This window comes from Sebastes fasciatus, chromosome 15, assembly GCF_043250625.1.
Source record: "Sebastes fasciatus isolate fSebFas1 chromosome 15, fSebFas1.pri, whole genome shotgun sequence".
Classification (NCBI taxonomy): domain Eukaryota; kingdom Metazoa; phylum Chordata; class Actinopteri; order Perciformes; family Sebastidae; genus Sebastes; species Sebastes fasciatus.
Genome location: NC_133809.1, coordinates 31,568,338 through 31,584,150, shown reverse-complemented (window position 1 = coordinate 31,584,150; position 15,813 = coordinate 31,568,338). Strand labels below are relative to the sequence as shown.

General features: G+C 42.3%; 2 protein-coding genes across 4 annotated transcripts in view; one reads left to right on the top strand and one right to left on the bottom strand.

The window, feature by feature from the left end:
- The window catches only part of trappc12 (trafficking protein particle complex subunit 12), a 47,274-nt gene extending 40,322 nt beyond the window's left edge, over positions 1-6,952 (top strand). For both annotated transcript variants that reach the window (XM_074659960.1, XM_074659961.1), the window contains exons 11-12: positions 1,844-1,931; positions 3,610-6,952. In XM_074659960.1, the coding sequence (XP_074516061.1) occupies positions 1,844-1,931; positions 3,610-3,852 (331 nt within the window). In that variant the 3' untranslated portion in view covers positions 3,853-6,952. The remainder of the gene's footprint in view (positions 1-1,843; positions 1,932-3,609) is intronic.
- adi1 (acireductone dioxygenase 1) lies at positions 1,161-13,032 on the bottom strand. Of its 2 annotated transcripts, XM_074659983.1 has the most exons (5): positions 12,598-13,032; positions 11,745-11,864; positions 11,314-11,493; positions 9,131-9,219; positions 1,161-1,588 (listed from the first exon to the last, which is right to left on the bottom strand). In XM_074659983.1, exons 1-5 carry the CDS (start codon positions 12,718-12,720, stop codon positions 1,516-1,518), a joined length of 585 nt encoding a protein of 194 aa, XP_074516084.1. In that variant the 5' UTR covers positions 12,721-13,032; the 3' UTR covers positions 1,161-1,515. The 2 variants fall into 2 exon arrangements, with proteins under 2 accessions (XP_074516084.1, XP_074516085.1); XM_074659984.1 differs by lacking the exon at positions 1,161-1,588 and having other exon boundaries at positions 9,078-9,219; positions 12,598-13,031.
- Between the last annotated feature and the right edge of the window lie 2,781 nt (positions 13,033-15,813).

Sequence of the window (15,813 nt, the reverse complement as noted above, 5' to 3'; positions counted from 1 at the left end):
TGTCACGTCTTTCACCGTGTATTCCTTGCGTGTGTTATTGTGACAAAACGTAGTTTGGAGGTTCCTGCCGGTGAAAGATCTCGTAGTGTGTGGCGATTTGTACCAGGGCTGTCAAAGTTAACGAGATAATAACGTGTTAACCCAGATTTGTTTTAACTACTCTAATTTCTTTAACGCATTAATGCAACTTGTGATTTTAGGTTGCAATTGAAACTCTCTGTATTTTGAAAAGAGATCACAAGATTGAGTGTGTGCAACCCACAATAGTTCAGAGTCACCTGGGACTGAATACATACTAGGGATGTTCATATTTAACCGTTAATCGGCATTAAGCATTTTAACCGGTTAAAACGGTTAAAAGAAATATTTATAATTAATTAAAAAGCTGAGCGGCTCGTCACTTTAAGGAGAAAAGCTGGTCCACCTTAACAGCCCACCTTAAGAGGCAGAGCTGGAGCTGCAGGATACAGGAAGTCGGCTCCAGTCTCTGGCTCGCTTGAGCAGAGCGGAGGAGTTGTAGTTTACACCTACACCTACGTTCACAGCTAGAACGCCACCAACAACCTCACACTCACCACCAACACACACACACTCGTTAAAGTTACGTCGCGCTGACAGACTGTATGTGTGTGGTAGCGGCGGCGAGCAAGAAGCCTCCGGCAATGCTAGAGCTGCTAACGTAGCACAAATACACACACCGTTTATCGGGCAATCGCTATCGTTAATCCAGGCAGACAGCATGCCGTTACGCCAGACAGACACACAGCTGACAACCTGCTAAACTAAACTAAATGTGTGTAGGAGACTTTTACTGCGAAAGTGGCTGCATGTCCGCGACACTACACGCAGCATTGTGGCTGCTAAGTTAACGCTCCCGGACGGGTGAACTTTGTTCTCAGTTGTCTGTTGTGCTCGTACACTGCAGCTGGTGCAAGGCACAAATCTTGACGGTTAACGGTCAATAATCGGTTAACGAGGGTCGGTTATCGGTTAAGAAAATGTTTCAAAATGAGCATCCCTAATACATACAGTGTGTTCCTATTGTTAGAGGCGACCCCTCCTCCCCCAGGTTCCCCTTCAACCCATGTCTGGCACTCTCATTGGCTGTAGCTCGTGGCCGGAGTCTCTGACAGGTCCAGATATTTATCATGCTACTGTAGATATAATGTGTCTGCGACGAGACGTTTCTCGCTGTCGACCTCTACAAAAACGAAGCGACCAGGTGCTACATCCTAAGCACATATCCAGAAGGAAACTACAAAAATGGCGGACACAGTGCCAAAAATATAGTGAGGCGAAACCAACCGCAACAGGGGGCCATGTGCTTATGGTGTTGAGCTGGGGGAGGAGGGGCCAACTTTGGACCTCCACAAACAAACCCTACTCATTCTGCCTTTGAAGAGATTTCCAAATAAAACTCGACTTGACTTGAATATTACAGAAATAACATGTCTTTTATTTCAATGGGGATTTGACTTTGTATGTCCCATTGTCCCATTATCACTGGTATTCCATTCACATTGTATACTTTGGTCTGGGACTGTCTAGGCCCCTGCCTGCAGCCAGGTTCCAAAGTCTGGTGGAGAACCTGAAACCAGAAGAGTAGAGGCTGTTATGGCAGCAGATCAATGCCCGTGGTTATGAAATGACATGTGCAACTATCACATATAGGCGTATGTTCGCTTGTCGACATACGTCGTATCTTCCACAGCCTCCATTATGACTGGAACACAAGATGAACATGATAACCATAATTTCCCTTTCATGTAATACTACTATCAGTACCGTTTGTAGAAGTAATGACTGTGTGTGTGTGTGTGTGTGTGTGCGCGCGTTTTTTAAGGGCCTTTGTGCACCTCAGCCAGAACAACTACGGTGAAGCACACGGATCCTTCGCTGAGGTCTTGAAAATCGACCCAAAGAACCCCGTTGTAAGTGTTACCACACCACATCTTTTACTTTACAACAGCTTAAATGCACCACATTAAGTCAAAGTAATGTAAGAAACACAATTTATAGTAAGGCTAATGTCATGCATTGTGTCGTCTCAACAAAAATATTAGTGGATCTGTCATAGTGTTGGATTATTGATGATCCACTCTAAGATTAATTGATTAATTAATTAATTAATTAAGGAGACAGGGTTAATACCATAGACTGTACATACTGTAGAAGTGGACGTAGTCACCGTGACGTCAGCCATTGGCTTGTGGACTGTTGTTTTTTTGCAACCACGACACAAGGGGGTGGAGCTAAGTACTGTACCAGGGTTCCCGCGGGGTCTTAAAGAGTCTTAAAAAGTCTAAAATCCAATAACCTGAATTTAAGGCCTTAAAATGTCTTAAAAAACAAGTTTGACAGGGCTTAAAAATGCATTAACATTACTTTTATTGAACAAAAGAAATGCATTATCTTGCTTTTAAATGTTTTGTTTTTGAGCACGCTGTAACAAAACTATAAAACAGAACTAAAGGGAATAGCTGTGATCCCCGGTTGGAATTTATTGAAGCACACCCATTTCACGTTGAGTCAACGTAAAATGGGTGCAGGGTTTTTCCTGTACAATGCCGTTGTGTTGGCGCTGTAACACATAACCAGCACAACGAACCAGGAAAAGCGCTAGCAAAACTGCCAAAGAAGAAGAAATGAGCCGTCTGTTTTGGTTTGGGGCTGGATTGCTGCACAGCGACGGTGTTTCACAGCAAAAAACATCACTAAAGTAAACAAAACTCCTTTTCCCTCCCGTTTGATGTTCTAATATAGTTTCATATCGGCAGTTGGGGTTTATAAATGCCGTTGCAAGCGGCAGTCTGCGTTTGTGAAAGCCGCTCCATCCGCCTCTTTACATGTGTGCCATGAACAGCCGCCAGATTGTTGAACCATCTGACAAGCCGTCATTGGAAACTGTTTGGAAAAGTGTAGGTACTTTCAAAAAATACTTGACAGGTGATTGGATGAACCATCTGTCAATCAAACTCTTGCCGAAGCCAGTCGGAAGAAGAGCAAAAACAACTTTTCCATCAAGAAAAGCCTTCAGTGAGCCTTTGCTCTTCTTTCAATGAAGAAATACTCTCCAGTTCTGATAGAACCCAAGTTACTGCAGCTACGCTAACCTCCTCATGAGCCGCCATTGTTGTTTAGAACAAACAATCACCTCTCGCCTCACACACACCTAAGCCACGCCCGTAGCTGGCAGTAGCTCCTCACAGGATGCTGATCGATCCGTGCTCTGGCTTGCCGGACACAAACACGTTACTTAAAGACTGATGAGATGGAGTTTCGTGTGATATGTGATCCCGTGATTCTCATGTGATCTTGTGTCATCGCAAGTATCCAGCTGTTGTACAAGGTAAGCTCTTCTGCGCAATGTCTGCGGTCATAGTGGGGGCTGCTTGATGTGGTCAGTGAAATGGTTGGCCAAGGTTTGGAACTCTACTGATCCCAGTACATTTCGCTCAGTATCATTTGATTTGTGGAACTCAACTGTAATTCAAATGAAACCTCAAAAGCTCAACAGCAGCCTTGTACAAGTAGAAGGGTGGAGTTGATGATAAATTCACATTCAGACTCTTCTGTCCTCACCCATCCCCCCACCCCGTATGTTCCCAGGCCAACAACAACGCAGCGGTGTGCTTGCTCTATCTAGGCCGCCTGAAGGAGTCCCTAGGCCAGCTGGAGGGCCTGGTGCAGCAGGACCCCGCACTCTACCTCCACGAGAGCGTCCTCTTCAACCTGACCACTATGTACGAGCTGGAGTCGTCTCGCAGCACCCAGAAGAAGCAGGCTCTGCTGGAGGCCGTGGCCTGCCGGGAGGGGGACAGCTTCAACACGCAGTGTCTCAAACTGGTCTAACAGGCAAGGACATGAAGTGGGAGAGGACACACACAATGCTGCATCCAGTGTGACAGGGAATATAATCTGTAGAGGAGTAGAAAGCTGTAGCTCCTATGAGAGAGTGGTTTTAGTGCTTGGTTTGGTTACCCAGAAGCAAGTTGATACAAAATCTTTCAGAATTGTTTTTATTGGATGTCGGAAGCCCAGGTACAGGTACACATCTTTCAGTGGGCACGGCAGACACTCCTATCCTTCCGAAGGCTGATCCAGTAATGAGTCACGCATTTACTTACAGGATCAGAAACCGTGGCCAGCAGCTCACAACAGCTGGTGGATTAACATTCTGGAGGAAAATACCCCTACAAAAAAAACTCCTGTGTGCAGAAGATTTTATTTTACAGATGAAATAGTTTAGTTTGACATTTTGGGAAATGTAGATTATTTGCTTTCTTGCCGTGAGTTCGATGAGATGATTGATAGCGTGTCCGTACCGTAAATATTAAGCTTGAGGGAAAGTTCTGTGATAATGCAATTGTAATACAGAAAAGTCTTCAAAATCCGATCAACTGGAAGTTCCGTCTGCAGGAGTATTCATAAAGGATATGCGGTAGATTTTGTAGGGAGGCTTTAGTTTGCTCCTCCTCTCTTCTTTTTCACATTTTTCAAATGTTGCATTCATTCCATTTGAATCGCAGTGATAAGGAGGTTGTTTACCGGCTTTTTACCTCGCTGTAGGGCGTTTTATTCATTTTTCAGGGACGGCAATATTATTTGCTTCTTCACTGATTAACTACTTGCTGTAAAAACAGAAAAGCTCACCTTGTAATGGTCCCTCAAGACTGTCCCGAAGAAGAAACAGTCCAGCTCATAACCCCCTGTAAAACCACTAATTGTCATTTTTACAGGCTAGCCATTTCCCCCTGCTTTCAGTCTTTGTGCTAACTTAAAGGGATAGTTCAGGTGTTTTTTGAAGTGGGGTTGTATGAGGTACTTATCTATAGTCAGTGTATTACCTACAGTAGATGAAGGTCGGCACGCCCCCAGTTTGGAGAAACAGACAGGAGTACCAGCACTGGAGCAAAGCAATGTACTGCTGTGGACGGGGGCAGCAGCTAAACACATTTTAGACACACAAAAAAAATCATAATTTTTAGTGTAAACTATAGACGAATCCGGCGACCGCTTTGTGTATTTCGCGATCTAGCGGCGTCGCCATTACTGCGGTGGCAAGTCGTAGTGACTCTACTGTCTGCTAACCGTATTAACAAGTGACTTTCAGCCAAATGTGTCCGTGGTTGCTCATAGTAACTTAAGTAAATGTTTGACGTAGATAATAAATACAGATAAGTATGTTGTGAGTCAAATTGAAGGCTTTTATGAGGACAGCAACATATTCTGTTGGTGTTTTCAACAGCTGTCGAGCAACCAAGACGCATTCGGCTGAGAGTCAGTTAACACGGTAAGCAGACACTTTGTTCGTGTTCTGTTTGTGCTGCCTACCAAATGATGTTTACCTTGTGGTCATTAGATTCCCTAGTTAGAGCAACTAACGTTATATTTCACAATAACGCCACAGTTAGTTGATTGAGTTAATTTATTCTATGGAACCACCGCAGCCTCTAGACAGTGCCTTTAGCCCGCTAACGTTAGCTACGCAGTGTTAACTTAGTTTTCAGGCTAACATTAGGCAGCTGAGAACTGTTCAGGTTTTTCCCAAACTCGACGTTACATAAAAAGTAACGCTAAAAGTAGAAAATTGTACCCTTAGGATAGGTTGCTTTCAAATGTGTGCGTATTGTAGGGAGATGTCACCGCAGTAATGACAACATGTTTACTTCCGGTATTTCCCCAGATTTGTGTATATTTAGAATATTTTCACTGCTTTATCTTGCCGTCAGACAGCCCTTTCCAACGGAGAACTGATCCAACATATCCATCTATGCTCTCGCCAAAGCCACCAGACTCCATTGAAAAAAACCTGTACTGTTACTTTGGTTAGTTTGGATTCACCAAAATCACACAATAACACAAACTAAGGAACCGATGGAGGCAGCGGTAGGCCAGCAACCCCCGTGCTCTGGGAGGTCAAATTACAGGGTTTTTTCAATAGAGTCTGGTTGCTTCAGCGAGAGCATAGATGGATATGGCTTTAGTTCCCCGTTGGAAACATAGACTGTATAGTATGTATAGCTGTCTGACAGCAAGGTAAAGCAGTGAAAATATTCTAAATATAGCGTACACTTAAACTGGATTTTTTTAGGTGTCTATAGTCTGTTTAGCTGCTGCTCCCGTCCACAGCAGTACGTTGCTTTGCTCCAGTGCCAGACTCCTGTCTGGTACTCCAGTCTGTTTCTCCCAACTGGGGGCGTGCCGACCGTCATGTACTGTAGGTAATACACTGACTATGGAGAAGAACCTCATACAACCCTACTGAGAAACACCTAGACTATCCCTTTAAGCTAACCAGCTGCTAGCACTAGTTTCCTATTTAGCGCACAGACATCGGAGAGTGGTATCGATCTAAATCTCAGTAATAAGGCAAATAAAAGTATTTCCCAAAAAGTCAAACTATTCCTCTAAATTTGTATCAAATAAATTCTAGTCAAACCACCACAGCGGAATCCTCAAATGAAGCATTGTGATTGGAGGAGACCTCAGAACAGAGATGTACATTGCACTACAGACTGGTAGTAGTTTTAAGGGAGTTTCAGGCTCATAATGTGAGTCATGATACGGGCATTATCCTGAGCTTCAGTATGCTTAAAGACTAATAAACTACCACCAAGGTCCACAGCAGACATCCGTAATACTGGATGAACAGTCAAAGACCACTCCATCTTACCTGTCAGCTTTGTTAACTCGTGCAGTGAAACTAGATAAGCCCTTCAGATTGCATCGCATCATTTTCACTAAACAAAACTGTAAAATATTAGCAATCCAAAATTGTACATATCAGATTTTTTCTGTTGGTGATTATATCAAAAATGATTGTCTTGTTAAATCTTTTATTGATTTGTCCTGGTGGATCTTTAATTATCACTGTTTACATATTGTGTTGATCATATTTATGTATATTAAATTTTGTTTTATCCTAAATAAAAGTGTTATTTTAAATCAACATGTTTGGTTTGATGTAGGGATACGACTTTTTCAGTCTCCATAGCAATAGCGATAGCTGGGCTTTGGGTATCGGCCGATACCGAGTACCGCTCCGATACCGAGTACCAAGTACCGCTCCGCTCCGATACCGAGTACCGCTCCGATACCAAGTACCGCTCCGCTCCGATACCGAGTACCGCTCCGATACAGAGTACCAAGTACCGCTCCACTCCGATACCGAGTACCGCTCCGATACCGAGTACCGCTCCGATACCAAGTACCGCTCCGCTCCGATACCGAGTACCGCTCCGATACAGAGTACCAAGTACCGCTCCACTCCGATACCGAGTACCGCTCCGATACCGAGTACCGCTCCGATACCGAGTACCGCTCCGCTCCAATACCGAGTACCATTCCGATACCAAGTACCGCTCCGATACCGAGTACCGCTCCGATACCGATTACCGCTCCGATACAGAGTACCGCTCCGATACTGAGTACCGCTCCGCTCCGATACCGAGTACCGCTCCGATACCGAGTACTGCTCCGATACCGAGTATTGCTCCGATACCGAGTACCGCTCCGATACCGGTGTTTAATTAATCAGCTGTATGCCTCACTGGGTGGAAGTGACTGGATCATTCTGTTATGTGTAAGACAACATCAGGCTGGACTTAAACATTGCTTTCTTAACTTTGTAAAACAAAATGTAACAAATAAACAAATTTAGTGAACTGTTATTTATTATTAAAATAATGAATCATACACCAGCAACTGGGTAAAAAAAAGTCTTCAAAATGAACAGGAATTCTTATTCAAGTGTGAACCTTTAGCAACAAATTGGTCAGAACTTAAACAAAAAAATTCCACTATATAACATATACAGCATACTGTAGTATATATAGAATAAAATTTAATAGATTGGCCCCATTATCACCGATATCTGATCTAGCTGTTAGAGTTAGTATTGGCCCGGTATCGGTTTATCCCTAGTTTAATGGAAAGATGATAAAAAACAAAACATAGCAAAGATTGAAAATAGCAGCAGCTTTATGTTCCATACAACACAAAATGTCTATGAATGTGTCTGTGCCCCATTAGGACAGACGGATACATCAAGTGACATCTCCAACTTCTGATTCAGAGAGATTTGAATATGAAATTAGAAAAAAATACTGCTTATTAGTCATACATTTCAACAAACTGTCAGGTTGCGATGGCACCTAACACCAAATACAACAAGAGAACAAGGCACTGCAGATTGTCCTGTGGTGAAACAAGTATTCAAGTAAGTGATGCTCCATTACAAGTCAAAGTCCTGCATTCAAACTTTGAGTGAAATGTGAATTATGATTAGATATCAAGTACTCATGCAGAAAGGCCCCTTCAAATGTTACACATTTATTATATTATTGCATTATCATTCCTGATGCATTAAGCAACATGTTAATGTAGCTGGTTGATGCTAATGGACTTTATATGTTAAGTAGTTTATGTGTGCACATGATTTGTTATCTGATCATATGGTTTGTCTGCAGAATCTAACTGGTAACTGTAGAAAATCAGGATAAACTGGAAAGACTTGTACGTTGAGTAAATATACGTACTGAGATCCCACCTCTGAGTGTAGGCTACATCATTATCTTCACCACTAAAAAGCTTCTTAGTGCATATTATGACTGCCCTGCTACAGGAGATCATCCACATTATACTGGATGTTTCTCAACATTCTAACTGTTAGAGTTGTTCCGATACCAGTATCAGAAATGCGTCCGATACTGCCCAAAATTCGGGATCGGGTATCGGCGAGTACTCCAGGCTATGCACCGATCTGATACCATCATTTATTTACCCAGAAGCATCACACGAAAGAACATGATACAACAGAGAGGGTAATCATATCACATATGGTCAGCAGTAAACAGCTGTTAAATAATATTAATTATATATTTCTTAACACGCTGGTATCAAAACGGTACCCAGTATTAGACGATACCGCAAGTTCAGGTATCGGAATCGGTATCAGGACGGAAAGAATGGTATGGGAACATCTCTACTACTGTAAACCTACTTTATTGCCTAACAGAATCCCGTTGGAAGCCCTGATTCTAGTGTTAGCGGCAGTCGTATGGAATCGCCTCTCTCTCTCTCTCTCTCTCTCTCTCTCTCTCAGGATCCCTGCAGAGAAGCCACGTACTTTTGGCGGATGCCAAAGTCATCAGCTGGCCGGTTGTAAGCTTTCCACACCGGCTCCCCCACAAACAGCCTCATGGCTTTAGTGTAGTTCTGTAAAGACAAACACAAGTGTTCAGATCAGGGCTGTCAAAGTTAAGACGATAACATGTTCAATTCAACAAATTAATTTTAACAGCAATACATTCTTTAACACAACTTGCGATTGCGAAGCTAGAGTGAAGCTACTGGCATCATATGAAACTAGAAAACCTGATGAATCCATCGGTACCAATCTCTACATACTGGCTTGTCGGAAGAGAGGCTAAATAACGCTCCAAACTTTTGAAGCTTAAACAAAATGTTGTCGAGGAAAAACTGTCATGGCCATTTTCAAAGGGGTCCCTTGACCTCTGACCTCCAGATCAGTGAATGTAAATGGGTTCTATGGGTACCCAAGAGTCTCCCCTTTACAGACATGCCCACTTTATGATAATCACATGCAGTTTGGGGCAAGTCATAGTCAAGTCAGCACACTGACACACTGACAGCTGTTGTTGCCTGTTGGGCTGCAGTTTGCCATGTTACAATTGGAGCATATTGTTTTATGCTAAATGCAGTACCTGTGAGGGTTTCTGGATCAATATCCGTCATTGTTTTGTGTTGTTCATTTATTTCCAATAATAAATATATACATACATTTGCATAAAGCAGCATATTTGTCCACTCCCATGTTGATGAGAGTATTAAATACATCACAAATCTCCCTTTAAGGTACATTTTGAACAGATAAAAAATGTGCGATTCATTTGCGATTAATCTCGATTAAATATTTGAGTCAACTGACAGCCCTAATTCAGATCAGACTGAATGTGGCTGGATAAAGTTATGTCAACTCTGCCTTCCCCATGTTAAAAAGAGTTCATCATTTGGTCCCACACAGCAATAAAACAACTAGCTTTCCTCACAGAAACCAGTTCATTTAGCTGGCCGGAAGCTAACGGATTAGCTGCTGTTAAGCACTTTGAGTGAGAAAAGGACTTCAGGCTTTTAGACCAACAGCCCTGAAGAGGAACAACAGTTTAGGTCAACTTATTGGAAGTACAAACTCAAACAAGCTTCACATGCCAGTGGCAACAGTAATGACCATGCTGACAGTAGTAACACATCTCACGGCTGCAACTTTTTAAATAGGAATGCATTAAGCATGTATTCTGTGCATTCTTTTAATAATGATCAAATGAATGATAATTACATCTCACATGTTTGGTAATATAAATACCATTTGACAACGCACATCTGCACCTGTTTTGTTTGTACTCTGCTGTATGGAAACACCAGGCGGGTCGTGCTCTCAATATTCCATCTAGTCTTATTCAAATGAGGGATTCACCGATCCGACTCTTTCAGTCCCGATACCGATACCAATGTTTCATTAATAAGCTGTATGCTGGGATCACTCTTTTATGTGTAAGGCAACAGCAGGCTTGACTTAAACATCGCTTTCTAAATTTGTAAAACTAAATGTAACAAATAAATATATAGATATACATTTACTGAATTGTTGTTTATAATAAATAATAAATCATACACAAACAACTTGGCAAAAAAATCTTCAAAATTAACTGGAATAATAATTCAGATGTAAACCTTTTTAATACAGCAACAAATTGGTCAGAACTTAAACAGGAATTCAAATTCCAGTATATAATGTGTACAACATAGAATTGAACTTAATAGATCGGCTCCATTGTCACCGATATCCGGTATCGGTATCCGTATATCCCTAATTCAAACATAGGGTTTTTTGCATTAACAGCCCACTTTCTCCTCGTGCATCATTACAATTTTAGAGTTGTGCTGAAACCGATACCAGTATCAGAAATGCGTCCGATACTTTCCAGAATCTGGTATATTATAATTCATTAACCCAGAAAAAAAAGTAGTAAACAGCTGTTAAATAGTTATAATAACTATAGATGTTTTTATCACGCTGGTTTCAGATTGATACTCGGTATCGGGAAGGAAAAAATGGTATCGGACCATCTCTATTAAATGTCATCTCATCTAATCCAGTGTACTGGCGTGTGTTGTTAACACTGTCAGTGTTGAATATCTACACCTCCCCAGTTAGCCAGAAAGCAGTTAACCACTGTACTTCCATGTGGCTTCATATCGATGACAGTCACATTCACGTGTGCTACGTACGGTCTCGTCCAGGGTGAAGCGGTGGTAGATGCCGGCCGGCAACGTGATCATGTCCCCCTTTCTCATGGCGATTCGGATCCATCGCTCTTCCTTGTCCCTGACGTCAAAGTAGGCCTGGCCGTCCAGGATGTAGCGGATCTCATCATCCAAGTGCAGGTGCTCCTCAAAGAACATCTTCAGCTGAGAGTACAGACGCAAAAAGACAAAGAGGCAGGAATAATGGTGGTTTCTTCATGGAACTATACAACTTTACTCCTAGCTAAGAACGCAGGTCATTTAATACTAACTTCCCACAGGTCAGAAAATCCTCTAATGCAGTGAGGACATTCCACTTCACTCTAGTTCAGGTTTTTCTATCAGTGTTTCTCTGAATAAAACAGATTATTGTTAGAAGATATGGTCTGATTTAAAATGTATGGTGCTTTGGTTACCTTTTCCTCATAGTTAGGTAGTGTGTCCTTGTGAATAGAGATGATGTCCATGTAGGAGTAGCCTTGGTCTTTACGGATCTGCTCCAGCTCCGGGTCGCTTTCATAGATATCAGCATTCAGCTGCAACAACAAGGCAGCAACTGTGATCAGTAACAAACTGTGGAGACCAGGGCTGTGTGTCGGCAAGAATCTGGTGATACGATACGTATCATAATACGTATCATGATACAGGGGTTACCATTCAATATATTGAGATATATTGCGATACTGTAAGCAAGGAGATATATTGCGATCTTTACCCTAATTTTAGGGAAACTGTCATAGTATAAAGAACACACCACCACATGCATAAAATCTGAGTACGTTTACTGATTTTCTGCCATCAGAACAGTAGGATCTGCATTTGCATTGATCCCAGTCCCTGTAACATCCAACATCATAGCTCTACTCTGAGAGGACACACACACTGAGAGGAGCATCTCTCTGCCGATGACAGAAAGTATTGACTGAGTTCATCTTTGCATGTAAACTATTAATTACAAATCAATACAGTGTTTTTGAGAATCAATACAGTATCACAAAACACAATATTGCGATATTCAATTGTTCCTATATTTTCTTACACCTCTAGTGGAGAATAAGTGTTTATTAGGGATGCACCGATACTGATACTGGATCAGATATCGGGCCGATACAGACTCTAATAGTCGGGTATCGGTGACAATGGGGCCGATCTATACAATTCAATTCTATGTCTATATACTCTATATATTCTAGACTGGAAGTTTAATTCCTGTTTCAGTTTTGACCGATTTGCTGGTTAACTTCCTCTGACAGCTGTTAGTGACTTTACCTTCCAGTGAAACACCCCGAGCTGTCTCAGCTGGTCAAGAGACACGGGCTGGTCCGGGTTCAGTCTGTGAGGCGTCCTCTGGTCCTCCTCAGACCCGTCCATGTACCAGGCTTCCATTGCCATGCTGGAGCTAGCTGAGGAGCTAACCGCTGGAGCTAACCGGAGCTAACTGAGCTAACTGAGCTAACAGCTGGACGTGTCTCCAGCTGACCTCCTGTAGACTGTAGACTATAGAGAGCAATGAGAGGAATGTGTCTGCTGCCTTTGATTGTCACGTGACTGCAGCCAGCCCGACCTCACCTAACGTTAGACCCGGTTAAGACCCGGTTAATCCTCTGTAGCAGAGTGAGTGAGGCCAGCAGCTCTGCAGACCCGCTGCTCTTCTACCAGAGATGTTGACAACTTGTTGATAAGAGCTGCCTTCACGAGACTCTAATGACGCGACTTCCTGTTGATCATGTGACTGTTAGAGGTGGTGAAATTGTGTTTCATTGTGTTTCATGGTGTTTCATGGTGAGGTGTAGTGCCACAGAGGGTCTAAGTGTTCAAGGTAGTTTTTATTATAAGATTTTACACGATGTACCTTCAAATTACTACAATTAGGACAAAGTGCAGGACTCTTTGCTTGATAATATAATGTATTATACAGATAGTTTTAGTGCAGAAAAGGCACCGATTCAGCAGAATGGCCCATTTATAATATACACTTAAAGGGACTTTATGTAAGAATCAGAAATGTCTTGTTAACAGCGACACCTGTGGCCGTTAAGTCAACGAAAGTCAGCCTCCTGTTGCTCGCGATTGTGCTCGCTCTACATAGACATGAAGGAGCATCACTCAAAACAGTGAGGAGACACACGTCAGCTAAAAGCACAATATCACTCTATATTTCAGCTGCTTGGCAGTAATGTTAGCTGACCAGACGAAGGCCTCTCCATGAATCAATGCTGATCCTAGTGTTGGCTTTTCCCGCCTCAGCCTCCCGACCGCGGCCGGAGGGAACAGGGGAGACAGCGGAGTTTTGGTCGGAGACGATAACGTTTCTCTCTGCAGAGCCCCGTCACTTCACAAGACACGGGAAACCTCTGTTGGTCTGGAGGAGCTGCAGCAGTTATTTCTGCACAAACATTCACTAGATATTCTCAGAGCTAAACTAACTCTTCTGCAGTGTGTAGTGAACGCGCATGCACGTGTAGAGATGGAGCGAGCTGAGTGAGAACGAGCGCGGTGTGTGAGTGAAGGCAAGCAGGCAGAGGAGCAGAGGAGCAGAGTACAGCAGAGACTCTGGTCCTGGAGACCAAAGCTACGGTCTTCCCCGCGTCCTCCGACCGCGGCCAACACTGTTTTGCAAGATGGGCTTCACTAGATACAACCAAGAGGTTTTGGTGCTTCACTGTAGTTTGTGTTGGAGTCTGAGTCTGAACAGCGTAGCCACACGCGAGCGCGCATGGGACACCGACCAGCAATGATTTATACTTGTAAGAAGTTACAAACAGTCCCTTTTAAAGGGACTGTTTGAAGTTTTTATACATATAAACATGTTTTAATCGTTTTAATTACCAATGTATGAACAGGCCAGTTTTTCCAGGGAAATGAACAGGAATAAGACCAACATCAGGGGGGAAACCAGTATGAACATCGGCTGGGCCTTCGATTCATGGAGAGACCTTCGTCTGATCAGCTAACATTACTGCCAAGCAGCTGAAATATAGAGTGATATTGTGCTTTTAGCTGCTAATGTTGCTAATGTTAATCAACATGATGCCTGTCAATCACATTCAGTCTTGTGTGTATCGTCTCACTGTTCTGACTGATGCTCGCTCACGTCTACTGTATGTAGTGCAAGCGCGAGCAACAGGACGCTGACTGTCGTCGACTTAATGGCCACAGGTTTCACTGTTAACAAGCAGATACCTACAGCCCCTTTAACCTTGGGGTAGACATATGAGAAACACACAAAGGCTAAATTCCAAATCACATACTTTTTCTTTTTACTTTTAGTACGTACTACAGCTGTCCTTACAATGTACGTACTATTGAATGCGCTGATCAAATATGAATCAATATTCTGTTACTGTAATACCTATTTCTCTCCTCAGATGTTCTCAGAATCATCTTGTAGTGTACGGTTTAGCTGTAAAATGAGAAAGTTTGTGACGCTGCAGCCATGTTGAAAACAGTTGAGGAAATACCAAACACCGCCCACCAGCCAGAGCACAGCCAATAGGAACGCTCTCTCTCTGAAATGACCTGTGATTGGTCAAAGTCTCCCGTTACAAGCTAGAGTTTTTAAAGCCTGAAAACAGAGCCCTTAGGAGGTGCAGATGTGGTCAGTGTATCTTTTGGTCATTCTATTTTCCTTTCACAAAAGGATATTAAAATACAAAAAATTAGTGGTTGTTTGATTTTCATTTTAAAATACAAAAACTTAAATTGAAATACAAGGCGTTTTTCTTTATTAGGGTCAAAAAGGGATGAACTAAACTTAAAAAACGGGTTGATTTTCATTTTCTATTTCTAAAAACAAAAAATAAAATCACTAGAAGACAAAAACAAAAAAACGCCTGTTTTTTTCATATTCTGCGACAAGAAGTTGCATTAGAGCGCGTATGAGGTATACATCCATGGTATGAAGACGGTGACGCGTATGAGGACGGTGCCGCATATGAGGACGGTTTATTTTTTGGGGTTTTTTCGAAACAATAAAAGAGTGTGTCTCAGGGAAGAAGACATGTCTGCAGAAAAATTAACTTGGGTAAAGTGTTAAAAGATATTGACAGATTCTAACTTTCTGGATAAATAACTCATAAACGAAACATTGTTAAAACACAAACTACGGCTCTTTCTAACCGTAGTGAGGTAGACAACGAGCTACAACCTCATTATATTACAAGGAGCCGTCCTCCGAGCTGGACACATTACATTGGTCTCTATGTGCAGCCATCTACAAAGTGCAACGCCAGAAAGAGATGCTATAAAAGTTATTCAAAAACGTCAGTATTATACAGTGTAGTACCATCAACATTACTTCACACATCAATGATCTCATCCTGATTATACTACAACACTTAGTTTGGAAAAATATGTTTTTGCATTATTTTGGTGATTTTGTATTGGGAAAAATATATGAATATATTTATAGCATCTCTTTTCGGCGTTGCACTTTGTAGACGGTCCCTGATTCATGTTCATGTTAATTTACAAGGTGGTCACAGT

Coding starts and splice junctions, on each gene's coding strand:
- adi1 (XM_074659983.1), bottom strand. CDS start 12,720: ATGGCAATGGAAGCCTGGTACATGGACGGGTCTGAGGAGGACCAGAGG. Junction 11,494..11,744: donor TACCTAACTATGAGGAAAAG/GTAACCAAAGCA, acceptor CTGTACTCTCAG/CTGAAGATGTTCTTTGAGGA. Junction 9,220..11,313: donor GCTTCACCCTGGACGAGACC/GTACGTAGCACA, acceptor TTGTCTTTACAG/AACTACACTAAAGCCATGAG.